This window comes from Carcharhinus amblyrhynchos, unplaced genomic scaffold, assembly GCF_965287045.1.
Source record: "Carcharhinus amblyrhynchos unplaced genomic scaffold, sCarAmb.v2.hapA scaffold_76, whole genome shotgun sequence".
Lineage (NCBI taxonomy): Eukaryota > Metazoa > Chordata > Chondrichthyes > Carcharhiniformes > Carcharhinidae > Carcharhinus > Carcharhinus amblyrhynchos.
Genome location: NW_027649816.1, coordinates 430,554 through 458,149, shown reverse-complemented (window position 1 = coordinate 458,149; position 27,596 = coordinate 430,554). Strand labels below are relative to the sequence as shown.

Genomic DNA, 27,596 nt, shown 5'->3' with positions numbered 1-27,596 from the left:
TGACCACAATTCGGTTACGTTCACCTTAGTGATGGGAAGGGATAGGCATGAACCTCGGGTCAGTAGTTTTAGCTGGGGTAAGAGCAATTATGAGGCTATTAGGAGTGAATTAGGAAGCATAGATTGGACTAGGAGATTACAGGGACTGGGAACGTCCGAAATGTGGAGTTTGTTCAAGGAGCAGCTACTGCGAGTCCTTGATAGGTATGTCCCTGTCAGGCATGGAGGATTAGGTAGATCTAGGGAACCGTGGTGCACTAAAAGAGTTGAGTCGATGGTTAAAAAGAAAAAGGAGGCTTATGTTCGGATGAGATTGGAGGGCTCAGATAGTGCACTAGAAAGCTTTAGATTGGCTAGGAGGGAGTTGAAGAGTGAGTTGAGAAGGGCTAAAAGAAGACATGAGAAGACTTTGGCTGATAGGATTAAGGAGAATCCTAAGGCGTTCTATAGGTATGTCAAGAACAGAAGGTTGGTCAGGGCAAGATTAGGGCCAGTTACAGACAGCAGGGGGAAGTTGTGTGTGGAACCGGAGGAGATTGGAGAAGTATTGAACCAATATTTCTCTTCGGTGTTCACGCAGGGGGACATGAATATAGCTGAGGAGGACATTGGGTTGCAGGGGTGTAAAATAGACAGTATTACGGTTGATAAGGGGGATGTGCTGGAAATTCTTGAGGGGCTGAAAATAGATAAGTCCCCTGGTCCGGATGGGATCTACCCTAGGATTCTCTGGGAGGCTAGAGAGGTAATTGCAGAGCCTCTGGCTCTGATCTTCAGGTCGTCATTGGTCTCTGGTGTAGTCCCGGAGGATTGGAGGATAGCGAATGTTGTCCCATTGTTTAAGAAGGGGAACAGAGACTTCCCTGGGAATTATAGACCGGTGAGTCTTACTTCTGTTGTGGGAAAGGTTTTAGAAAAAATTATTAGGGATAGGATTTATAGTTATTTGGAGTGTAATGAATTGATTGGAGATAGTCAGCATGGTTTTGTGGAGGGTAGGTCGTGCCTTACTAACCTTATTGAGTTTTTTGAGAAAGTGACCAAAGAGGTGGATGGGGGCAAGGCAGTTGACGTGGTATATATGGATTTTAGTAAGGCGTTCGATAAGGTTCACCATGGTAGGCTTCTGCAGAAAATGCAGATGTATGGGATTGTGGGTAATCTAGGAAGTTGGATCAGGAATTGGCTATCAGATAGGAGACAGAGGGTGGTGGTTGATGGTAAATATTCATCATGGAGTTCGGTTATGAGTGGTGTGCCTCAGGGATCTGTTTTGGGGCCACTGTTGTTTGTAATTTTTATTAATGATCTGGATGAGGGTATAGTTGGGTGGATTAGTAAATTTGCTGATGACACCAAAGTTGGAGGTGTGGTAGATTGTGAGGAAGGGTGTCATAGTCTGCAGGGAGACTTAGATAGGTTGCAGAGCTGGGCCGAGAGGTGGCGGATGGAATTTAATGCGGAGAAGTGTGAGGTAATTCACTTTGGTAGGAGCAACAGATGTGTCGAGTATAGGGCTAACGGGAGGACTTTGAATAGTGTGGATGAACAGAGGGATCTAGGTGTATGTGTACATAGATCCCTGAAAGTTGGGAATCAAGTAGATAAGGTTGTTAAGAAGGCGTACGGTGTCTTGGCGTTTATTGGTAGGGGGATTGAATTTAGGAGTCGCAGCATCATGTTGCAACTGTACACTACTCTAGTGCGGCCGCACTTGGAGTACTGTGTGCAGTTCTGGTCCCCGCATTACAAGAAGGATGTGGAGGCGTTGGAGAGGGTGCAGAGGAGGTTTACTAGGATGTTGCCTGGTATGGTGGGGAGGTCCTATGAGGAGAGGCTGAGGGATTTGGGGTTGTTTTCACTGGAAAGAAGGCGGCTAAGAGGGGATCTTATTGAAACATATAAGATGATTAGAGGTTTAGATAGGGTGGATAGTGATAGCCTTTTCCCTCTGCTGGAGAAATCTAGCACGAGGGGGCATGGCTTTAAATTAAGGGGGGGTAGCTACAGGACGGATGTCAGGGGTAGGTTCTTTACCCAGCGGGTGGTGAGGGATTGGAATGCCCTGCCTGCTGCGGTTGTAAATGCGTCTAGTTTGGGGGCGTTTAAGAGATCTCTGGATAGGTTTATGGACGAAAAGGGATTGGTATAGGCTAGTGGGTCATTGTTTTTGTAACTGGTCGGCGCAACATCGTGGGCCGAAGGGCCTGTTCTGCGCTGTAATGTTCTATGTTCTATGTTCTAAATGTGGGCAATTGGGATTAGCTTAAGAGTTTAAAAAAAGGGTGGCATGGACAAATTGGGCCATAGAAATGCTACAATGCAGAAAGAGGCCATTTGGCCCATCGATTCTGCACCGACAACAATCCCACCCAGGCCCTATCCCTATATATTTACCCACTTACCCCTCTAAACTACGCATCCCAGGACACTAAGGGGCAATTTTAGCATGGCCAATCAACCTAACCCACACATCTTTGGACTGTGAGAGGAAACCCATGCAAACATGGGGAGAATGTGCAAACTCCACACAGACAGTAACCCAAGCTGTGAATCGAACCCAGGTCCTGGAGCTGTGAAGCAGCAGTGCTAACCACTGTGCTATTGTGCCGCCCAGGCTGAAGGGCCTGTTTCCATACTGTAAGCCTCTATGACTCTAAGTGTTAGTCATCCCACTGACCAGGGGCATGGACATTATTTGCACTCGTTGTCATCTCATGAATTCTCACAAACCATCTCCTCCTCAAATATCACGCCACTGACAAATCACATTTCAAAAAGGGTGGGGTACACATGCGCCAGGGACCTGGGATCAATTCCTGGCTTGGGTCACTGTCTGTGGGGAGTTTGCACATTCTCCCCATGTCTGCATGGGTTTTCACTGAGTGCTACTGTTTCCTCCCACACTCCATGATGTGCAGGTTAGGTGGATTGGCAATGCTAATTTGTCCCTTTAAGTTGGGGGAGTAGCTAGGGTGAATATGTGGGGTTGTGGGGATAGGTCCTGGATAGGATTGTGCTTGGTGCAGACTTGATGGGCTGAATGGCCTCCTTCTGTACTGTAGGATTCTATGATTCTATGACCTCACTTCATCTGAGATTTCAAAGTGAGTGTCCTATTCACAACCTCCTCGCCACAATACTGCGCTGGTCTCGTGGCAATGCTAGTATTGCACACTGCTGGGGGTGAAGGGATGCTCACTGTGGCTGTATCTGTCAGTCTGAAGAAAGCACTGTGCGGTGGTACTCAGACAGTGCTGAACATTCAGACAAAGAGCAGCATACTGGCCGGATGGAGAGGAGGGCGATGACAATAGAGACACAAGGGACAAAGGAGCGGGAAGGCCTTGCAAGAGATTGCAAGGGAAGTGGAAATGATAGTAGGCAGAGGGGAGATCAAGGGTGGCAAACAGAAACCTGACAGGAAACTGAGATGCTGCCAAACAAACGCTGCCTGTATAGGATGGGATATGCAAACCACTGGGAAAGGAAGCAGGGTGGGGGGATTAATATGCCATGTGAGGGATGAGGAGCAGATGGACTGATGGGGGACAGGTGATTGTTTGGGTAACAGACAGTGTCGTTTTCAGTTGTCACTATTTAGTTCATTGAATCAAAGTTCGTGTTCAGGGGCCAGCAGATTGGAATTAGAGGGTAGAAACACTCATTCAAATCACAGTAAGGACTCAGACACAAAGAAGCAGCACTTAGACTCAGTCAGCAGTGAGAGAGTACAGTCAGTTCTAAGGGCGGGAGCGAATGTACTCTGGCCACATTTGCAGACGACACAAAAATGTGTGCACATTTAAGGCTGAGATAGATAGTTTATTGATCAGTGTGGGAATCAGGTGTTACAGGGAAAGGACAAGAAAATGGACATGAGGACCGCATAGGTAGGTTGGAGCAGCAGTTGGATGCAAATAGGAGCATGAAGGTGGCGGAAAGCATCATAGACAGGAGTTTTAGAGATGTGATGACACCCAAGGTGCAGGCAGATAGATGGGTGACCGCTATAAGGAGCAGGCAGTCAGGTACAGGAATCCCCTGTGGTCACCCGCCTGTATACCATTTTAGATACTGTTGGGAGGGATGACCTATCGGGGATAACAACAGCAGCAGCCACAGCAGTGGCTCCATGGCTGGCTGTGTTAAGCAGGGAGGGATAAAGAGCACTAGAGCAATAGTTATAGGGGACTGTATAATTACAGGTGCAGATAGGTGCTTCTGTGGATGTGAAAGAGACTCCAGGATGATATGTTGTGTCCCTGGTGCCAGGATGTCTCTGAATGGATAGTAAACATTCTGAAGGAAGAGGGTAAACGGCCAGAATTCATGGTACTTATTGATACTAACGACATAGGAAGAGTGATGAGGTCCTGCAGCAGCAGTTTAGGGCATTAGATAGCAAGTTAAAAAGCTGGATGTCCAGGGTTGTAAACTCAGGATTACTCCCTGTGCCACGTGCCTGTGAAGCTAGAAGTAAGAAAATAGTGCAGCTCAACATGCAGCTAAACAACTGGTGTGGGAGGGAGGGTTTCAGATATCTGGACAATTGGGATCTCTTCTGGGGCAGGTGGGATTTGTACAAGAGGATGGGTTGCAGCTAAACTGGAAGGGCATAAATATTCTGGCCGGGAGGTTTTCCAGTGTCACACGGGAGGATTTAATCTAGTTTGAGGGGTGGGAGCGGAACCAAAGCAAAGGTGAATTAACTGAAGGGGAACCAGAGAGTTGGGCCAATTAGACTCAGAGAAACAGCAGGTAGGGTGGGATTGCTAATCAAAGAGGGTCTGGTGGACTGAAGTGTATTTGTTTCAATGTGAGAACATTGAACTTTGATTCAATGAACTAAATAGTAACAGGTAAAGCAGGTGAACTTGGAGCTTGGATTAGTACTTGGAACTGTGATGTTGTTGCCATTACAGAGACTTGGTTAAGAGAAGGACAGGATTAGCAGCTTAACATTCCAGGAAACAGATGTTTCAGGCAGGATAGAGAGGGTTGTAAAGGGGGTGGGGGACTTGCACTACTGGTTAAGGAGAATATCACAGCTGGCCTGCGGGAGGACATCTCGGATGGTTCATACAGCGAGGCAATATGGGTAAGAGCTCAGGAATTGGAAAGGTGTAGTCACAATGTAGGGGGTTTACTATAGGCCACCCAACTGCCAGTGTGAGATAGAGGAACAGATGTGTAGGCAGATTTTGGCAAGGTCTAAAAGTAACAGGGTTGTTGTGGTGGGAGATTTTAACTTCCCTGATATTGACTGGGACTCACTTAGTGCTTGGAGCATGGATGGGGCAGAGTTTGTAAGCAGCATTCAGGAGGGCTTCCTGAAACAGTATGTAGATAGTCCAACTAGGGAAGGGGCCATACTGGACCTGGTATTGGGGAATGAGCCCAGCCAGGTGGTCAATGTTTCAATAGGGGAGCAGTTCGGGAACAGTGACCACAATTCAGTAAGTTTTAAGGTACTGATGGATAAAGATAAGTGTAGTCCTCAAGTGAAGGTGCTAAACTGGGGAAAGGCTAATTACAACAATATTAGGCAGGAACTGAAGAATGTAGATCAGGAGCAGATGTTTGAGGGCAAACCAGCATCTGGCATGTGGGCGGCTTTCAAGTGTAAGCTGATAGGAATTCAGGACTGGCATTTTCCTGTAAGAATGAAGGATTGGTATGGCGAGATTCAGGAACCTTGGATTATGAGAGATATTGTGAACCTAGTCAAAGAGAAAAGGGATACATCTGACAAAGCTAGGAGGCTGGGAACACACGAAGAAAGTCTGGAATACAAGGAAAGTAGAAAGAAACTTAAACAAGAAGTAAGGAGGGCTAAAAGGGGTCATGGAAAAGCATTGGACAGCAGGATTAAGGAAAATCCCAAGAATTTTTATACCTATATAAAGAGCAAGAGGGTAGCCAGGGAGAGGACTGACCCACTCAAGAATAGGGGAGGGAATCTATGCGGGGAGCCAGAGGAAATGGGCAAGGTATTAAACAAATACTTTGCGTCAGTATTCACCAAAGAGAAGGACTTGTGGATGATGAGTCTGGAGAAGAGTGTGTAGATAGTTTGAGTCATGTTGAGATCAAAAAGGAGGAGGTATTGGAGTTCTTAAGAAACACTAAGATTGACAAGTTCCCAGCTTCAGATGGGATATATCCCAAAATACTGAGAGAGGCAAGGGGAGAAATTGCTGGGGCCTTGAGAGAAATCTTTGTATCCTCACTGGCTACAGGGGAGGTCCCAGAGGATTGGAGAATAGCCAATGTTGTTCCTTTGTTTAAGAAGAGTAGCCAGAATAATCCAGATAATTACAGGCCAGTGAGCCTTACATCAGTGGTAGGGAAATTATTGGGGAGGATTTTTCAGCACAAGATTTACTCCCTCTTGGAGATAAGTGATGTATTAGTGAGAGGTAACATGGTTTTGTGAAGAAGAGGTCGTTTCTCACTAACATGATTCAGGTTTTCTGGAAGTGCTGAAGATGATTGATGAGGGTAGTTCAGTGGATGTTGTCTACATGGACTTCAGTAAAGCCTTTGACAAGGTCCCTTATGGCAGACTGGGGCAGAAGGTAAAGTCGCATGGGATCAGAGGTAAACTGACAAACTGGATATAGACCTGGTTCGGTCATAGAATTCAGAGGGCAGCAGTGGAACGATGCATTTCTAAATGGAGGACTGTGACAAGTGGCGTTCCTCAGGGATCAGTGCTGGGACCTTTGTTGCTTGTAACATATATAAATGATTTGGAGGAAAATGTAACTGGTTTGATTAGTAAGTTTGCAGATGACACAAAGATTGGTGGAGTTGCTGATAGGGATGAGGACCATCAGAGGATACAGCAGGGTATAGATCGGTTAGAGACTTGGGCAGAGAGATGGCAGATGGAGATTAATCTGGACAAATGTGAGGTAATGAACATAAGAACATAAGAAATAGGAGCAGGAGTAGGCCATCTAGCCCTTCGAGCCTGCCCTGCCATTCAATAAGATCATGGCTGATCTGTCGTGGCTCAGTTCCACATTCCCGCCCTCTCCCCATAACCCTTAATCCCCTCTCTTATCAAAAACCCATCAACCCGCGTCTTAAAAATACTTAGCGAGGTAGCCTCCACCACTTCAACGGGCAAAGAATTCCAGAGATTCACCACCCTTTGAGTGAAGAAGTTCCTCCTCAATTCCGTTCTAAACCGCCCCCCCTTTATCTTGAGGCTGTGCCCCCTAGTCTTACTATCCTTTCTGAGAGGGAAGAGTCTCTCCACCTCTATCCTATCCATCCCATTCATCATCTTATACGTCTCAATGAGATCTCCCCTCATTCTTCTAAACTCTAACGAGTACAAGCCTAGTTTATTCAGCCTCTCCTCATAGCTCAACCCCCTCAACTCCGGCATCAGCCTAGTAAACTTCCTCTGCACTCCCTCCAAGGCCAAAATATCCTTGCGTAAGTACGGCGCCCAAAACTGCACACAGTACTCCAGCTGCAGCCTCACCAATGCCCTATACAGCCGCAGCAAAACCTCCCTACTTTTATATTCAATCCCCCTCTCTATGAAGGCCAGCATCCCATTCGCCTTCCTGACCACCTGCTGCACCTGCAAGCTGGGTTTTTGCGACTCATGCACAAGGACCCCGAGGTCCCTCTGCACCGACGCCTGCTGCAGTTTTTCGCCACGTAAGTAATAATCCTTCCTACCATTATTCCTACCAAAGTGGACCACCTCGCACTTGCCAACATTAAATTCCATTTGCCAGTTCCTGGCCCATTCGCCCAGCCTATCTAGATCCTTCTGCAGATTCTCCACGCCCTCCGCACAATTTGCCGTTCCACCAATCTTGGTGTCATCAGCAAATTTCGACACCATACACTCGGTTCGCTCCTCCAGATCATCTATATAAATGGTAAATAGCTGAGGCCCAGCACCGACCCCTGGGGCACTCCACTAGTCACCATCCGCCAATCCGAATAGCACCCATTGACCCCCACTCTCTGCCTCCTATTTGACAACCAATCCTCTATCCACGCTAACACCCTACCCCCAACTCCATGTCCCCTGACCTTCTGTAATAACCTCTTGTGAAGTACCTTGTCAAACACCTTCTGAAAATCAAGAAAGACCACATCCACCGGCTCTCCTCTATCCACTGCCCTAGACACATCCTCATAGAACTCCAGTAAATTTGTCAGACACGACTTCCCTTTAACGAAACCGTGTTGCGTCTGCCCTATCAAGCAATTCCTCTCAAGATGCCTCGCTATTTCCTCCTTGAGGACGGATTCTAACATTTTACCTACAACAGACGTGAAACTAACCGGCCTATAATTCCCTGCCTTTTGCCTGGCACCCTTCTTAAACAACGGCGTAACATTAGCCGTTTTCCAATCTTCCGGCACTTCCCCGGAATCCAGCAACGTCTGGAAAATAACCACCAAGGCATCCACTATCACCTCCGCCATTTCTTTCAGAACCCTCGGATGCATTCCATCCGGTCCTGGTGACTTGTCCACAATCAGTCCCTCCAGTCTGTCGAGCACTGCCTCTCTAGTAACAGTAATGTCATTAAGACCCTCCAGTCCTACCACCTTTCCATCTTTAACACCCAGCAAATTATTCACGTCCTCCTCCGTGAAGACAGAAACAAAAAAGTTATTCAAGACCTTAGCCATATCCCCATCCCCTACCACTAAGTCCCCCTTCTCATCCTGTCATTTTGGAAGGACTGATACATCATCTTCATCACTTCCAGAAAACCTGAATCACGTTAGTGAGAAATGACCTCCTCTTCACAAAACCATGTTACCTCTCACTAATACATCACTTATCTCCAAGAGGGAGTAAATCTTGTCCTGAAAAATCCTCCCCAATAATTTCCCTACCACTGATGTAAGGCTCACCGGCCTGTAATTATCTGGATTATTCTGGCTACCCTTCTTAAACAAAGGAACAACATTGGCTATTCTCCAATCCTCTGGGACCTCCCCTGTAGCCAGTGAGGATACAAAGATTTCTCTCAAGGCCCCAGCAATTTCTCCCCTTGCCTCTCTCAGTATTTTGGGATATATCCCATCTGAAGCTGGGAACTTGTCAATCTTAGTGTTTCTTAAGAACTCCAATACCTCCTCCTTTTTGATCTCAACATGACTCAAACTATCTACACACTCTTCTCCAGACTCATCATCCACAAGTCCTTCTCTTAAATTAAATGGCAGAACCTTAAGAGTATTGATAGACAGAGGGATCTGGGTGTACAGGTTCACAGGTCACTGGAAGTGGCAATGCCGGTGGAGAAGGTAGTGAAGAAGGCATACGGCATGCTTGCCTTCATCGGCCGGGGTATTAAGTTTAAAAATTGGCAAGTCATGTTGCAGCTTTATAGAACCTTAGTTCGGCTGCACTTGGTATAGACTGTTGAATTCTGGTCCCACATGACCAGAAGGATGTGGAGAGGATACAGAAAAGATTTACCAGGATGTTGCCTGGTATGGAGGGCATTAACTATGAGGAGAGGTTGGAGAAACTTGGTTTTTTCTCACTGAAACAATGGAGATTGAGGGATGGCCTGATAGAAGTCTACAAGATTATGATGGGCACAGATAGAGCGGATAGTCAGAAGCTTTTTCCCAGGGTGGAAGAGTCAATTACTAGGGAGCACAGGTTTAAGGTGCGAGAGGCAAGGTTTAAAGAAGATATACAAGGTAAGATTTACACAGAAGGCGGTGGAAGCCTGGAACTTGCTGCCTGAGGAGGTAGTGGAAGCAGATACATTAACTTTTAAGGGGCGTCTGGACAAATACATAAATAGGATGGGAATAGAGGGATATGGTCCCCAGAAGGGTAGGGGGTTTTAGTTCAGTCAGGCAGCATGGTCGGGGCAAGCTTGAAGGGCTGAAGACCCTGTTCCTGTGCTGTAATTTTTTGTTCTTTGTTCTTGAATGTTGATCAGTCATGATCCTATTGAATGGCAGAGCAAGCCCAAGGGGCCAAACAGCGTGTTCCTCCTAATCCTATTTCTGATGGTCTTAAAACACACACAAAAATCCTAACACATTCAGATAAAACACACTCTACCAAACACATCCAGATTCTCAAATGCACATTGATACAGAAACACACACAGAGAAAACATACATAGAAATGATAACACTCTCAGATATAGCAGACTTGGATACTGTGATGATACTGTGCCATTATGAAATATATTTTTATATTGTTTCATGTAAGGGATATGTTTAAAATTCAGCTCTGTTCATACGCTGCCAACTTGTTCTGGGCAGCAGGCAGCTCAAATGTTGCGAATGCAGTATAATGATTGATTTTAGCTAGAGATGTGTTTGCTTACACAGAGTTAATGCATTTCTGTTTCCTTTGAGGTTTCATGGTAGGGTTTTAATTAAGTTGATTGACAGAATCAAGTGATTAATGGGAGGAGCTAAGCTTGCAGAAAAGACAGTGTTTTCGTTTCATTTTAGAAATGAAGAACAGTTGCTGACTGGAGCTGGTTAAAAGAGATATCTCTCTCTCTCTCTCAGAAAAGCTCTGTCTCTCTCCAGAGCTGTTCAGAAAACTCTAGGTCTGTTAACAAATACAAGCAATAAGCCTGTATTGTTTTCTCACCAATTTTGAAGAGGGATTTAAGCTTGAACTGGAATTAATAAAAATAGGTTAGTGGTTAAGACTTGTATCTTGTCATGTTTAAGTATTGTTCAGATGTTAGGAAAGCGCAGCACACAAACAGGCCCTTCAGCCTTCCAAGCCTGTGCCTTTTTTTGTTTATTCTTGGGTTCTAAAAAAACTAAATTAGAAAAGACCCAACCCACACAGCTGGTAGACAGACCCCATCCCAATCAAAGACAAGAAATTGAAGAAGATTATAAAAATACAAACTTTGCCGCAGATCCAACCCAAACAACTGACGGACAATCTCCTCCCTCCCCTCAAAAAAAGGGCAAGAAACCATGAAAATAAAAAGACCAAACTTAGTACTAGACCCAACTCCCAGAACTGACAGACCGCCGAGAAATAAGAAACCAAAAAATCATTCAAGGAACCCAATGAAAACCAACCAAACCTCATAGCAAAGGTGACAGATTTCTTGATTTGGGTCTACTACAAGGTTTGGACATTTTCTCAGAGTTTCGTGCCGGGTTTTTGGGGCTCTATCAGTGACCTAACTCACAGAAGATAATAAGACCTCCAAAAAAACCAATGTAATGAAAATATCCTTTTAAATAAGGATTAAAAATATAAGAAACACTCAGATACTCAAACAGACTCAGATAAAATACACTCAGACAGTCAAACATATCTGGATGCTCAAATACACTCAGGTAAACTACACTCGGATACTCAAAGACACTTGGAAAATACACACTTGAATGCTCAAATACACTCGGATTAAATACATTTGGTTAAATCCCACTCAGATACTCAGACACTCTCAAATAGAGCACACTCAGATAAAACAGACTTGGATAAAACACAGTCAGCTCCTCAAACACATGACAATAGCAAATGCCCCATGGAATAGTTAACTATCAAGCTTTTGTTTGAATTCAGACTAGGCAGATTGACTCTGGTCCGGGGATGAGCCAGTTGTTACATCTGAAGATTCAGTTGTAACATCTGCATCACCTACGTATCAGAAATATGCAAGAGTTGGGAGATTAGGTGTCATTCCATCAAAGATGTGTTTCTTATAGAAACCAACAAAGATGTTGTGAGAGTTCAGTAGAAGGGATCCCATGACTGCACTGTTTATGAGAATACAAGATGGCAACAGAACTATGACCAGTATGGGTGGCATGGTGGCACACTGGTTAGCACTGCTGCCTCACATAGCCAGGGATCCGGGTTTGACTCCTGGCTTGGGTCATTATCTGTGTGGAGTTTACAAGTTCTCCCCGTGTCTGCATGGGTTTGCTCCGGGTGCTCCACTTTCCTCCCAGTCCAAAGATATGCGGGTTAGGTGGATTAGTGTCAAGGTAAATAAGGACATAAGAACATAAGAAATAGGAGCAGGAGTAGGCCATCTAGCCCCTCGAGCCTGCCCCGCCATTCAATAAGATCATGGCTGATCTGTCGTGTCTCAGTTCCACATTCCCGCCCTCTCCCCATAACCCTTAATCCCCTCTCTTACCAAAAACCCATCAACCCGCGTCTTAAAAATAATTAGCGAGGCAGCCTCCACCACCTCAACGGGCAGAGAATTCCAGAGATTCACCACCCTTTGAGTGAAGAAGTTCCTCCTCAACTCCGTTCTGAACCAACCCCCCTTTATCTTGAGGCTGTGCCCCCTAGTCCTACTGTCCTTTCTGAGCAGGAAGAGTCTCTCCACCTCTATCCTATCCATCCCATTCATCATCTTATACGTCTCAATGAGATCTCCCCTCATTCTTCTAAACTCTAACGAGTACATGCCCAGTTTATTCAGCCTCTCCTCATAGCTCAACCCCCTCAACTCCGGAATCAGCCTAGTAAACCTCCTCTGCACTCCCTCCAAGGCCAAAATATCCTTGCGTAAGTGCGGCGACCAAAACTGCACACAGTACTCCAGCTGCGGCCTCACCAATGCCCTATACAGCCGCAGCAAGACCTCCTTACTTTTATATTCAATCCCCCTCGCTATGAAGGCCAGCAACCCATTCGCCTTCCTGACCACCTGCTGCACCTGCAAGCTGGATTTTTGCGACTCATGCACAAGGACCCCGAGGTCCCTCTGCACCGTCGCCTGCTGCAGTTTTTCGCCATGTAAGTAATAGTCCTTCCTACCATTATTCCTACCAAAGTGGACAACCTCACATTTGCCAACATTAAATTCCATTTGCCAGTTCCTGGCCCATTCGCCCAGCCTATCTAGATCCTTCTGCAGACTCTCCACACCCTCTGCGCAATTTGCCGTTCCACCAATCTTGGTGTCATCAGCTAATTTCGACACCATACACTCGGTTACCTCCTCCAGATCATCTATATAAATGGTAAACAGCTGAGGCCCCAGCACCGACCCCTGGGGCACTCCACTAGTCACCAACCGCCAATCCGAATAGCACCCATTGACCCCCACTCTCTGCCTCCTATTTGACAGCCAATCTTCCATCCACGCTAACACTCTACCCCCAACTCCATGCCCCCGACCCTCTGTAATAACCTCTTGTGAGGTACCTTGTCAAACGCCTTCTGAAAATCAAGAAACACCACATCCACCGGCTCTCCTCTATCCACCGCCCTAGACACATCCTCATAAAACTCCAATAAATTCGTCAGACACGACTTCCCCTTAACGAAACCGTGCTGCGTCTGCTCTATCAAACAATTCTCCTCAAGATGCCTCACTATTTTCTCCTTGATCACGGATTCTAACATTTTTCCTACAACAGACGTTAAACTAACCGGCCTATAATTCCCTGCCTTTTGCCTGCCACCCTTCTTAAACAACGGCGTAACATTAGCCGTTTTCCAATCTTCCCGCACTTCCCCGGAATCCAGCGACGTTTGGAAAATAATCACCAAGGCATCCACTATCACCTCCGCCATTTCTTTCAGAACCCTTGGATGCATTCCATCCGGTCCTGGGGACTTGTCCACAATCAGTCCCTCCAGTCTGTAGAGCACCGCCTCTCTAGTAACAATAATGTCATTCAGGCCCTCCAGTCCTACCACCTTTCCATCGCTAACATCCGGCAAATTATTCACGTCCTCCTCCGTGAAGACCGAAACAAAAAAGTTATTCAAGGCCTCAGCCATTTCCCCATCCCCTACCACTAAGTTCCCCCTCTCATCCTCTAAGGGACCAACATTCACCCTAGCCAGCCTCTTCCTTTTTATATATTTATAAAAACTCTTGCTATCCTTTTTTATATTAAGCGCTAGCCCAGCTTCATAGTTTATCCTACCCTTCTTTATCAACTTCTTTGTCATTCTTTATTGACATTTAAACCTCTTCCAATCCTCTTCTTGCCCACTACTCTTAGCTACTCTAAACGCATCTTCTTTTAATTTAACACTTTCCTTCACCTCCTTCGTTATCCACGGCTGATTATCTCTCATCCTACGATCCTTTTTAACCATCAGAATAAATTTCTGCTGAGCACCAAGAAAGATCTCCTTAAAGATCTTCCACTGTTCCTCAGAAGACCTACCTTCCAACGCGCTCCCCCAATCAACATTCGCCAATTCCTCTCTCATCCTACCATACTCCCCTCTGTTCAAACAAAGGACGCGTGTCCGGGAACCCACTTTCTCCTCCTCCATCTGCATCAGAAACTCCACCATACAATGATCACTCTTACCAAGATGATCCTTCACCACAAGGTCCCTAATTCTACCCGCCTCATTACATAACACCAGATCCAAGATAGTTCACTCCCTCGTCGGCTCCAACACACACTGTTCAAGGAAACTATCCCGGCAGCATTCCAAGAATTCCTCCTCAAGCCCACCGCGTCCAACATGGGTCGACCAATCAATATGTAGATTGAAATCCCCCATAATTATCGCCGTTCCATTCCTGCACGCCGCATTTATTTGCGCGTTAACAGCCCGCCCCACCTTCAGATCATTATTCGGGGGCCTATAAATGGCACCCACCAGCGTCTTCCTCCCTTTGCTGTTCCTAATCTCCACCCACAACGATTCCACTTTCTGCTCTTTGGTTCCTATATCATCCCTTCCTACCACCCTGATGCTATCCTTAATCAGCAGAGCTACGCACCCCACTTTTTCCTCCCGCCTATCCTTCCTAAACACTTGATACCCCTGGACATTCAGCTCCCAGTCCCTGTCACCTTGCAGCCACGTCTCTGTAATGGCCACCAGATCACATCCATTTGTGTCGATCTGCGCCATCAGCTCATCCACTTTATTCCGAATGCTTCGTGCATTCAGATAAAGTGCCTTCATCCCAGCCTTCACCTGGACCCTATTTGCCAGAACGCCACCAACCATACTCACGCCCCCTACTCCCTTTATTATTGGGACATCCTTGGCCTCCTCCCTTACCTGCACCCTCTCCTTTACTTTAGACCCCGTAATGTCACCTACCCTGACCCCCCCCCCAATTAGTTTAAAGCCCTATCTACAGTCTTATTTACACAATTAGCCAGCACTCTGGTCCCAGCACGGTTCAGACCAACCCCACCCCACCTGAACAGGTCCCACCTGCCCCAATACTGATGCCAATGCCCCATAAATTCAAACCCATTCCTCCCACACCAATCCCTGAGCCACCCATTCACTTCCTTAATCTTATCAACCCTACGCCCGTCTGCACTCAGTTCAGGCAGTAGTCCGGAGATAACCACCTTGTTGGTTCTACTTTTTAATTCCATTCCCAGTTTTTTATACTGCCTCCCCAAATCCTCAGTTCGCATTTTGCCTATGTCGTTGGCACCCACATGTACCACAACGACCGGATTCTCACCCTCCCACTCCAGGTTCCTCTGCAGCCCAGATGCGACATCCTGGACCCGAGCATCAGGCAGACAACACACCCTTCTGTGCACTTTGTCATTGTGACAAAGGACAGTGTCAATACCCTTAACCACACTATCCCCAATTACGACTACGTTCCTTTTCACCTTCTCTTTGCCTATGTCCTGTGTCTGCATCACTGTACCGTGTGCAGTTTGCTCACCAACCTCATCGCCCTCGTTCTTGTCCACACTGGAACCAAGAACCTCAAACCTGTTATGCAGATTGAGAGGCTGAAGCATCTGCTCCCCACCCTCCTTCCTCCGGTCCCCACCCTCCTTCCTCCGATCCCCACCCTCCTTCCTCCTCTCAGCAGCCCCCTCTTGTTCCTGACCCTTAGAGTTAGCCAGTCTAGGGGGGGTGGATGTCTCTTGCACCCCATTGTCAATGGCACCCTCTCTCCCCCTGATGAGCCTCAGTGTCTGTAGCTCAGAGGCCAGCTCATCTACCTTGAGCTGGAGCTCCTCCAGCAACCTGCACTTACTGCAGACATGGTCACCGGGAAGGACCCTGGGGTCCACCAGCTCCCACATCATGCAGAAACAGCACATCACATGCCCCTCCATTATTCACTGTAGTAATATTGAACAATTTCAACGCAAACTTACCTGGCCCTTTTCTCCCTAGCCCTTCGTTCCTAAGCCCTAGTAGCTCACTCTGCTTCCCTCTCACTCCGCTGCCCGCTCTGACGCTGCCCGCTGTCTACACCAGGCCTCCTTTTAAACCTGGCGCTGTTTAAAAGCCTGCTGACCCACAAATCCCTGCTATCCACTCCCTTTGAATTCTTAAAGCATCATGGAGGTAGGCCTGGGTGGGATTGTGGTCAGTGCAGAATCGATGGGCCGAATGGTCTCTTTCTGCACTGTAGGGATTCTTTGAGGATTCTAACTCAACTGACTACCCAAATTCAATAAATACAACGGCACTGTACCTCAATCTCCACAATATAGTGACACAGTGCAGATGTCTATGGCTTACTTGGGTGGTACACTGTTGGATAGGCTAGCAATGTCAAATGTCATGGACACTGTGTTATTCTTGAGTCCTGTATGGTCTTCTCAAAGGTGAAGGAATCCTGTACCATTTATGTGGGAAACTTGGTTAAAACTGGTTGTAGCAATGTGCCCAACCATTTAGCCAATTCACGTTGTGCAAAACAAATCATAAACAACATAGGGTTTAAAGGAACATCATTTTGTGTGTCTTTGGCAGCCCAAACGTAAATGGATGCAGTCAGCCATGAGGACAAATACAACTTTATATACCACCTGGCAGCTCATTATTCTTACACAAGTCTAACCAATTTTTTTTTAACTTGCTTCCAAGCAGGGCTGTGGAATATTAATGCTTTCAACATTGTTAATGAAGATCCAAAGGTTGATAAACTTTTAATGCTGTTGAACAGAAGCCCTGAAGGTACTGCCTTTGTAACCTCTGGGCTTGACTATTGCAAAGTGCTTCTGGCCCAACTCTATATAATCTACAGTTCTTTCTCCTAACCTTCATCCAGTCCCACTAACCCATTACATTTGAGTTTATTAACCTACGTCAGCTCCCAGTCTGGCAATGTCTTCTTTTTAAAATTCTCAACCTTATTTTCAAATTCCCCCAAGTGTCTTCAAATTTCTTCAAACCCATCGTCCCCCAGATACTTGTGTTCCTCTAATTCTGACCCTTGTACATCCTGTTCTAATCGCTCATTGGCAGCCACTTGTCAACTGCCTGGGCACTAAGCTGTGGAATTTCCTCCCAAAACCTCTGCCTCCCTCTCCTCCTTACAATGCTCCTTAAAACCAACCTCTTTGTGCTTTTGCTCATTTACTCTATTGTTTCCTTGTGTAGTTTGGTGTCATATTTTGCTTGATAACATGCTTGTAAACTGCCTCGGGATGTTTCACAATGTGAAAGATGCTATAAAAATGCACATTATTGTTGTTGTTCTGCTGGATGGCTCTGCCAGAAATAGACAAGATGACGAATCTTTTAGCTCAACGTGAAAACACTCACCTCAGAGCTTCACTGTCCTTGGCTGCCTTAATGGTGTGGATCTGTGAGGCAGTTACAGACAAGACCTCCACATCAATCCGATTAAACTCATCAAAGCAGAACCACGCTCCAGACTGAGCTATTCCAGAGAACAACTTCCCCATCATCTAAATGGAGGGGAGAGAGAAAATAGAAAGAAAGGCCAAAGTTAATGCCAATCTTCATTAGCAGAGCTGCCTGCTGAGGAAACAACAGTGGCCATATCTGCTTATCTTTACAGGAATGAGATTTTAATTAACTAGGTGACAGTGCCCAGCCACACATTACAACTGTGGATGATCAAAGTGACAGCTTTGCTGCTTCTTAATGGAAGAGATGGATTTGTGTGCCAGTAACTAATCTGATCCATTAGCCTGTGTAAATATGTTCTTACTAAATTGGTGGGGGCAGGAGGACGGCAGATGGGGGGGCTTATGGCCAAATCGATGTAATGTGCTGATAAACAGGGGAAGGAAACATTCAAATGTAACAAAGGTACTCAGAACATTGAGCAAAGCTCTACACCTTGCTTAAACAGCAGAACCACATTAGCTGTTCTCCAATTGTCTGGTACCTCCCCCATGTAAGAAGTTTCACAACACCGGGTTTAAGTCTAACCAGTTTATTTGATAGTAATCCCATGAGCTTTTGGAAATGGTGTTCCTTTGTCAGGTGTGTGGGAGGTTCTGATCAGAGAAAGGTACATAAAGACACACACAGTTAACCCTTCTCTGATCAGAACCTTCCACACACCTGACGAAGGAACACCATTTCCGAAAGCTAATTGGATTACTATCAAATAAACTGGTTGGACTTAAACCTGGCATTGTGAAACATAGAACATAGAACATTACAGCGCGGAACAGGCCCTTCGGCCCACAATGTTGCGCCGACCAGTCTTATTTTAAAAAAAACATTGACCCACTAATCTAAACCAATCCCTTTTCGTCCATAAACCTATCCACCAATCTCTTAAACGCCCCCAAACTAGGCGCATTTACAACTGCAGCAGGCAGGGCATTCCAGTCCCTCACCACCCTCTGGGTAAAGAACCTGCCCCTGACATCCGTCCTATAACTACCCCCCCTTAATTTAAAGCCATGCCCCCTCGTGCTAGATTTCTCCATCCGAGGAAACAGGCTATCACCATCCACCCTATCTAAACCTCTAATCATCTTATATGTTTCAATAAGATCCCCTCTTAGCCGCCTTCTTTCCAGTGAAAACAACCCCAAATCCCTCAGCCTCTCCTCATAGGACCTCCCCTGCATACCAGGCAACATCCTGGTAAACCTCCTCTGCACCCTCTCCAAAGCCTCCACATCCTTCCTGTAATGTGGAGACCAGAACTGCACACAGTACTCCAAGTGCGGCCGCACCAGAGTTGTGCACAGTTGCAACATGACGCTGCGACTCCTAAATTCAATCCCCCTACCAATAAACGCCAAGACGCCGTACGCCTTCTTAACAACCTTATCTACTTGATTCCCAACTTTCAGGGATCTATGTACACATACACCTAGATCCCTCTGCTCCTCCACTCTATTCAAAGTCCTCCCGTTAGCCCTATACTCAACACATCTGTTATTCCTACCGAAATGGATTACCTCACACTTCTCCGCATTAAACTCCATCCGCCACCTCGCGGCCCAGCTCTGCAACCTGTCCAAGTCACCCTGCAAACTTCGACACCCTTCCTCACAATCTACCACACCTCCGACTTTGGTGTCATCAGCAAACTTACTAATCCACCCAACTATACCCTCATCCAGATCATTAATAAAGATTACAAACAGCAGTGGCCCCAAAACAGATCCCTGAGGCACACCACTCGTAACCGAACTCCATGATGAATAATTACCATCAACCACCACCCTCTGTCTCCTATCTGCTAACCAATTCCTGATCCAAGTACCTAAATTACCACCAATCCCATACATCTGCATTTTCTGCAGAAGCATACCATGGTGAACCTTATCAAACGCCTTACTAAAATCCATATATACCACATCTACTGCCTTACCCCTATCCACCTCTTTGGTCACCTTCTCAAAGAACTCAATAAGGTTAGTAAGGCACAACCTTCCCGCTACAAAACCATGCTGACTATCTCTAATCAATTCATTACTCTCCAAATAACTATAAATCCTATCCCTAATAATTCTTTCTAAAACCTTGCCCACTACAGAAGTAAGACTCACTGGTCTATAATTCCCAGGGAAGTCTCTGCTCCCCTTCTTAAACAATGGGACAACATTCGCTGTCCTCCAATCTTCCGGTACTACACCAGAGACCAACGACGACCTGAAGATCAGAGCCAGTGGCTCTGCAATCACCTCTCTTGCCTCCCATAGAATCCTAGGGTAAATCCCGTCTGGACCAGGGGACTTATCTATTTTCAACCCATCTAGAATATCCAACACATCCTCTGTATCAACTACAATACTTTCTATTTTACACCCCTTCACCCCAGTGACCTCCTCAGCTACATTCATATCATCCTGCGTGAACACCGAAGAGAAATAATGGTTCAATGCCTCTCCAATCTCTTCCGGTTCCACACACAACTTCCCCCTACTGTCTGTAACTGGCCCTAATCTTGCCCTAACCAACCTTCTGTTCTTGACATACCTATAGAACGCCTTAGGATTCTCCTTAATCCTATCAGCCAAAGTCATCTCATGCCCTCTTCTAGCCCTTCTTAACTCCCTCTTCAACTCCCTCCTAGCCAATCTAAAGCTTTCTACTGCACTACCCGAGCCCTCAAGCCTCATCCGAACATAAGCCTCCTTCTTCTTCCTAACCAACAAATCAACTTTTTTTGTGCACCACGGTTCCCTAGCCCTACCAATTCCTCCTTGCCTGACAGGGACATACCTATCACAGACCCACAGTAGCTGCTCCTTGAAAAAACTCCACATTTCAGACGTTCCTAGTCCCTGTAATCTCCTAGTCCAACCAATGCTTCCTAATTCTCTCCTAATGGCCTCATAATTACCCTTCCCCCAGCTAAAACTACTGACCCGAGGTTCATGCCTTTCCCTTTCCATCACTAAGGTGAACGTAACCGAATTGTGGTCACTATCACCAAAAAGCACACCAACTTCCAAGTCTAGCACCTGGTCTGGCTCATTTCCCAGCACCAAGTCCAATATAGCCTCACCTCTAGTTGGCCTATCTACATATTGAGTCAAAAAACCTTCCTGCACACTTTGAACAAAAACTGACCCCTCTAACGAGCTAGAGCTATAGCAATTCCAATCAATGTTAGTAAAGTTAAAGTCCCCCATAACAATTACCCTATTACTTTCACTCCTAACCAGGATCGTCTCTGCAATTCTTACTGTGTTTACCCCGGCAGTCCAACGCTGGCATCTCTACATCATGACTCCCCCATGGCCAGAGAATAATTGAAAATTTGGGTCAGAGCCCCTGCAATCTCCTCTCTTGCCACCCACAGCAGCCTAGGGCACAATTCACCTGGAGATTTATCCACTTTTAAGGGTGCCAACACCTCCAATACCTTGTCCTTCCCTATGTCAATTTGTTCAAGAACCTCATAGTTTCTCTCCCTGAACTCCATACCATTGTCCTCAGTCTCTTGGGTGAAGACATATGTGAAAAGGAAAAGTTCATAGGATTTAGAGAGGGACTGACGGGAGCGAGAAGATATGGCAATAACAAGCCTGGTTTGATTAGGCTATACCAAATTCAAAAGAAACCACCACCAGAAAAGGCAGAAGGAACAGGGACACACTCTCAACTTTACAGGAAACTCACTCTGCTCCAAATCTTGACTCTGGGGGCAAGAGCTCAGGTATGAAGTGATCCACCTTTACCAAGGAGAGAGATGCTTTCCAGGCCATAGTGACAGTAAGGAAATTCTGTCCCTGAAAGAGTTCTAAACTGATAAGGGGAAAATGCTGAATAGCCTCAGTGCTGAAAGTTAACAAGGCTATTGGACTGGATGGGATGCATCCAAGGATTTTTTTGAGATTCATTCAGAGGACATGGGCATTGTTGGTTTGCTTGCATTTACTGCCCATCCCTAGTTGCCTTTGTTCAGAGAGTAGTTGAAAGTCAAGCACATTGCTGGGGTTCTGGAGTCCCATGTAGGTCAGACCAGGTAAGGATGGCAGATTTCCTTCCCTAAAGGGCATTAGTGACCCAGATGGGTTTTTCCAACAATGGTTTCATGGTCATAAGTAGATTCTTAATTTAGATTTTTTTATTGTATTAATATTCCACCAGCTGCTGTAGCAGGATTCAGACCCAGGTCCCACAGCGCTAATACCACGGTGCCATTGCCATTGCTTCCACTGAAGGAAGTGAAAATGGAAATTGTAGGGGTGCTGGCCATAACCTTCCAATCTTCTCTAGACTTGGGGGAAGTGCCAGAGGACTGGAGAATTGCAAACATTACTCCCTTGTTCAAAACAGGTTTTACAGAGGGCCCCAGCAATTACAGACTATTCCGTTTAATTACAGTGGTAGGCAAGTTTCCAGAAACAATGATTCTGAAAAACATTAGGTGTCACATGGAAATACATTGCTTGATCAGGAACAATCAGCATAGATTTTTAAAGGGAAAGTTTGCTTAAATAACTTGCTGGAGTTTTTTGAGGAGGTAACAGAAAGGATCGATGAGGGTAATGCTGTTGATGTGGTGTACATGGATCCAGTGCCAGTAGCAATATGCATACGAAATTGACTGAATATCAGGAAGCAGGGAGTAATAGTAATGGATATTTTTTGGGCTGGGGCAAGGTTTATTGGGACCCATGCTTTTTCTGATCTTTATTAATTTTTTTTTATTCATTCATGGGACATGGGCATCGCTGGCTGGCCAGCATTAATTGCCCATCCCTAATTGCCATTTGAGAAGGTGGTGGTGAGCTGTCTTCTTGAACCACTGCAGTCCCTGTGCTGTGGCTTAACCCACAATGTCGTTAGGGAGGGAATTCCAGGATTTTGACAAGTGACTGTGAAGGAATGGAATATATTTTCAAGACAGGATGGTGAGTGGCTTGGAGGGGAACTTGCAGGTTGTGGTGTTCCCATGTATTTACTGTCCTTGTCCTTGTAGATGGAAATGGTTGTGGGTTTGGGAGGTGTTGTCTAAGAATTTTTGGTGAATTGCTGTAGTGCATCTTGTAGATGGTACACACTGCATGCAACTGAGCCTCGGCGTTGGAGGGAGTGGATGTTTGTAGATGTGCTGCCAATCAGGCGGGCTGCTTTGTCCTGGATGGTGTCAAGCTTCTTGAGTGTTGTTGGAATTGATGCTTGTACAGAGAGCTAGTGCGGATATGATGGTCCAAATGGCCTCCTGCTGCACCACAAAAGTTCGGCGATTCTAATTAAACCTTGCATGCAGCACAGGATGAGAAATATGAGGCTGAGAATCTGTCAGGCATTTGGAGGGTGAGTGTATAAACACAGCGCAAAGCAAAACAATGAAAGTGGGGCAGGATTTTTTTAACATATACAACATCAGCATTTGCGTCTCAATGTCGTACCCAAATGTAAGCAGAAATAACTGTGCAAACTGGTGCAGTTTCAGCATCTAAAGTAAACTTCAAGAATAGCTTATCACTCCTTTTTTCCCAGCTGGAGGGTTCGAAGATGTGGGAGTGTGCTGGAACTGGATGTTTTGCCAAATCATGGTTAGTGAAACACATACTTTATGAATGGATTAATCTTCCATGATTTTAGCTAGTGTCAGTACCATGGAATTCCCAGATGTCAAAGTATGGAAGCAAGTACAACTACCCCAAACAAGATACATTAAGCATCAACATATAAAATATGTTGGGCTATATAGGGATGATGATACTGGGGTGAATTCTTCAACACAAAGAATCCCTACAGCACAGGAAGAGGCCATTCAGCCAATTGAATCTGCACTGACCACAACCCCGCCTAAGCCCTATCCCCTTGACTCCATGTATTTACCCTAGCTAGTCCCCCTGACCCTATGGGGCAATTTAACATGGTCAATCAACCTAACCCGCACATCTTTGGACTGTGGGAAGAAACTGGAACACCCGGAGGAAACCCATGCAGACAACTTGCAAACTCCACACAGACAGCGACCTGAGACCGGAATTAAACAGTGGTTCCAGCTGCTGTGAGGCAGCGACGTTAACCACCGTGCCACCGTGCCACCAAAATGTGCAGAGAGGGACACTGAAACACCAGTGTTGCCATGGTTTCTGTAGCTGTTCCACTGACGTTTTGGTGGATGAGAGGGTGAATCCAACCACTGAAAATTCACACTTGGCTTCCCCACAAAATCCTTCAACAAATTCACTACTGCTGTCATTCGCTGAAAGTGCCCATTGTTGGGATGGTATTGGAAAAGGAACACACCACACCGTACTTACAGAAGGGTCATCAATGAGGATGTAGGGAACTTGCATCTCTGGAAAGTATGGGTCTCACTAAAACTTTTATCAGTATTTTAATATTGCTGGGCACCTGTACAAATCAGTCCTGAGTTCTCAAAGCTGCTTACTGAGTGTTGTTTTGATATTTAGGTTTATTTTTATATTTTGGATTGTGTGTAGGTTTATAGTGCCCAGTTCTCAGTTTAATCTTGATTTTATACATGCACACTGACCATTCTTTGGATTCAGCTACTGAACTGTCTCTTTTTTGGACTTTGCTGGGAGGCAGATTTCAGAATTCTGCCTCCTGCAGCAGCAAGATCTTCCTGTGCTGGTCTCACTGACAGAGCTCACTGTCTCAGGAATAGTCCCATTTGAGCCAGTAGGTGAGCTCTGGACCACAGTTCACAGGGATGAGTTCTCTGCCACAGATGTTGGAATGTATTGTTCTATCACTGAGCACTAACACCCACCTCCTGCTGCAAACATAGAATAATGATAAACATGATCTTTGTGCAGCTAGATTTATTAGGGAATGAAAACAGTTTGAGCGAATGTTTTCAAGCTTGCTACCCTTACAGCAGCACCTGAGTGTGGGTCTTTAAAAAGACCAGAGGTCATGGCCTTGCTTCACTGGCACTGTGAAGAGCAGCTAAATATTAATCAGGAGTTATTATTGAATTACATGCTCCAGCGAATCTGACAATTCCTAATTTGCCACAGGATAATTCCCACATATTCAGAAAACAAAACCATTGTGGAGTTGGCGGGGGAGGTTGTGGGGGGGGATCTAATATGGTCCATGGGAGAAGGCAGCAAGGGGTGGAGTGTGGGGTGTGGGGAGGGGGATGGAGAGGGGATGGTGTGGGGAGGGGGATGGAGAGAGGATGGTGTGGGGAGTGGGGAGGGGGGTGGAGAGGGGATGGTATGGTGAGTGTGGAGAGGGGTGGAGTGTGAGGTATGGTGAGTGTGGAGGGGGTGGAGTGTGAGGTATGGGGAGTGGGGAGGGCGGTGGAGAGGGGATGATGTGGGGTGTGGGAACGGGAGTGGAGTGTGGGGTGTGGGCGGGGGGTGGAGTGGGGACGGTGTGGGGAGGGGGATGGAGAGGGGATGGTGTTGGGGGGGGGTGGAGAGGGGATGGTGTGGGGAGGGGGGACAGGGCTGGAGAGGGGATGGTGTGGGGAGTAGGAACAGGGATGGAGTGTGGGGAGGGGAGAGGGGCGTGGAGAGGGGATGGTGTGGGGAGGGGAGAGGGGCGTGGAGAGGGGATGGTGTGGGGAGGGGGGAGGGGGGTGGAGAGGGGATGGTGTGGGGAGGGAGGACGGGGGTGGAGAGGGGATGGTGTGGGGAGGGAGGACGGGGGTGGAGAGGGGATGGTGTGGGGAGGGGGGAGGGGGGAGGGGGGTGGAGAGGGGATGGTGTGGGGAGGGAGGACGGGGGTGGAGAGGGGACGGTGTGGGGAGGGGGGACGGGGGGGTGGAGAGGAGACGGTGTGGGGAGGGGGGACGGGGGTGGGGAGGGGACGGTGTGGGGAGGGGGGACGGGGGTGGAGAGGGGACGGTGTGGGGAGGGGGGAGAGGGGACGGTGTGGGGAGTGGGGAGGGGGGACGGGGGTGGAGAGGGGACGGTGTGGGGAGGGGGGACGGGGGTGGAGAGGGGACGGTGTGGGGAGGGGGGACGGGGGTGGAGAGGGGACGGTGTGGGGAGGGGGGAGAGGGGACGGTGTGGGGAGGGGGGACGGGGGTGGAGAGGGGACGGTGTGGGGAGGGGGGAGAGGGGACGGTGTGGGGAGGGGGGACGGGGGTGGAGAGGGGACGGTGTGGGGAGGGGGGAGGGGGGACGGGGGTGGAGAGGGGACGGTGTGGGGAGGGGGGACGGGGGTGGAGAGGGGACGGTGTGGGGAGGGGGGACGGGGGTGGGGAGGGGGGACGGCGGTGGAGAGGGGACGGTGTGGGGAGGGGGGACGGGGGTGGAGAGGGGACGGTGTGGGGAGGGGTGATGGGGGGTGGAGAGGGGACGGTGTGGGGAGGGGGGACGGGGGTGGAGAGGGGACGGTGTGGGGAGGGGGGACGGGGGTGGAGAGGGGACGTGTGGGGAGGGGGACGGGGGAGGGGGGACGGGGGTGGAGAGGGGACGGTGTGGGGAGGGGGGAGAGGGGACGGTGTGGGGAGTGGGGAGGGGGGACGGGGGTGGAGAGGGGACGGTGTGGGGAGGGGGGAGAGGGGACGGTGTGGGGAGTGGGGAGGGGGGACGGGGGTGGAGAGGGGACAGTGTGGGGAGGGGGGACGGGGGGTGGGGAGGGGACGGTGTGGGGAGGGGGGAGAGGGGACGGTGTGGGGAGTGGGGAGGGGGGACGGGGGTGGAGAGGGGACGGTGTGGGGAGGGGGGACGGGGGTGGAGAGGGGACGGTGTGGGGAGGGGGGACGGGGGTGGAGAGGGGACGGTGTGGGGAGGGGGGACGGGGGTGGAGAGGGGACGGTGTGGGGAGGGGGGACGGGGTGGAGAGGGGACGGCGTGGGGAGGGTGGAGAGGGGACGGTGTGGGGAGGGGACGGTGTGGGGAGGGGGGACGGGGGTGGAGAGGGGACGGTGTGGGGAGGGGGGACGGGGGTGGAGAGGGGACGGTGTGGGGAGGGGGGACGGGGGTGGAGAGGGGACGGTGTGGGGAGGGGGGAGGGGGGTGGAGAGGGGACGGTGTGGGGAGGGGGGAGGGGGGTGGAGAGGGGACGGTGTGGGGAGGGGGGACGGGGGTGGAGAGGGGACGGTGTGGGGAGGGGGGTGGAGAGGGGACGGTGTGGGGAGGGGGACGGGGTGGGAGGGGAGGTGAGGGGGACGGTGTGGGGAGGGGGACGGGGGTGGAGAGGGGATGGTGTGGGGAGGGGGGACGGGGGTGGAGAGGGGACGGTGTGGGGAGGGGGGACGGGGGTGGAGAGGGGATGGTGTGCCTTTCACCTTCACAAATCCATCTAATCCAATCAGGGTGGGGAAATCTGAGAACCAACTTCCTGCCCAGTGGCCATTAAATGGGAGATCACTTATGGACATTGGCCCACTGCTGTGTTTGCTTAACTTCCCAATCCCACACAGGATTGCGTTTATTTGGAGATGGAGTACAGGATTGATCAGCAGACAGATTTACTTGAAAGATTTAACCATTATTGTGGACAGGAAAGTGCAGCTGCCATATCTTCATACCACATGCAAAGCTCCTCAGAACAATGTCTGCATCTTACTCATCAGCATATTCTCTCTTAATGTAACATCACAAAACCAATACTACTGATAAAACTAATGTTCCTGTAAAAGCTGCTGGCCTTCCCTTAAGCCCTTTGCTGAGGCGGAGAGCAGAGGAGAGGGGGTCCTCCTGATCAGTCATTTGTGACCCATGGTGGTACATCTAAACAACCAATAGTCCCCTCTCGCTAATGGTTCCGCTCTGTACCCATCTTTACCAGAGCTAGCCTTATTAGTCCCAGCAAACCCAAGCTCCCTTCCCTGAGTCTGACAGATGGACATATCATCATACTGTGGCTGCCAAAAAATAGCTGAGCTGCTTCCAGCGCTCTGACCCACCATAGCTGCTAGCACCAAATTCAACTCTCCATCTTCAATCTGACCAGTTATCCATTTGCTGGTGAATATTTTCTCAAGCTCTTATATTTATCGTCACATAGGACACACTAGGGCAAGTGCAGCATAGATTAGGTA

The 27,596-nt window shown here is 48.0% G+C and overlaps 1 protein-coding gene across 1 annotated transcript in view; it reads right to left on the bottom strand.

Moving 5' to 3' along the window:
• The window catches only part of LOC145337798 (dynein axonemal heavy chain 6-like), a 785,492-nt gene that overhangs the window by 489,951 nt on the left and 267,945 nt on the right, over positions 1–27,596 (bottom strand). Inside the window, exon 28 of the mRNA XM_080182651.1 lies at positions 17,483–17,628. Coding sequence (XP_080038777.1) covers positions 17,483–17,628 — 146 coding nt within the window. The remainder of the gene's footprint in view (positions 1–17,482; positions 17,629–27,596) is intronic.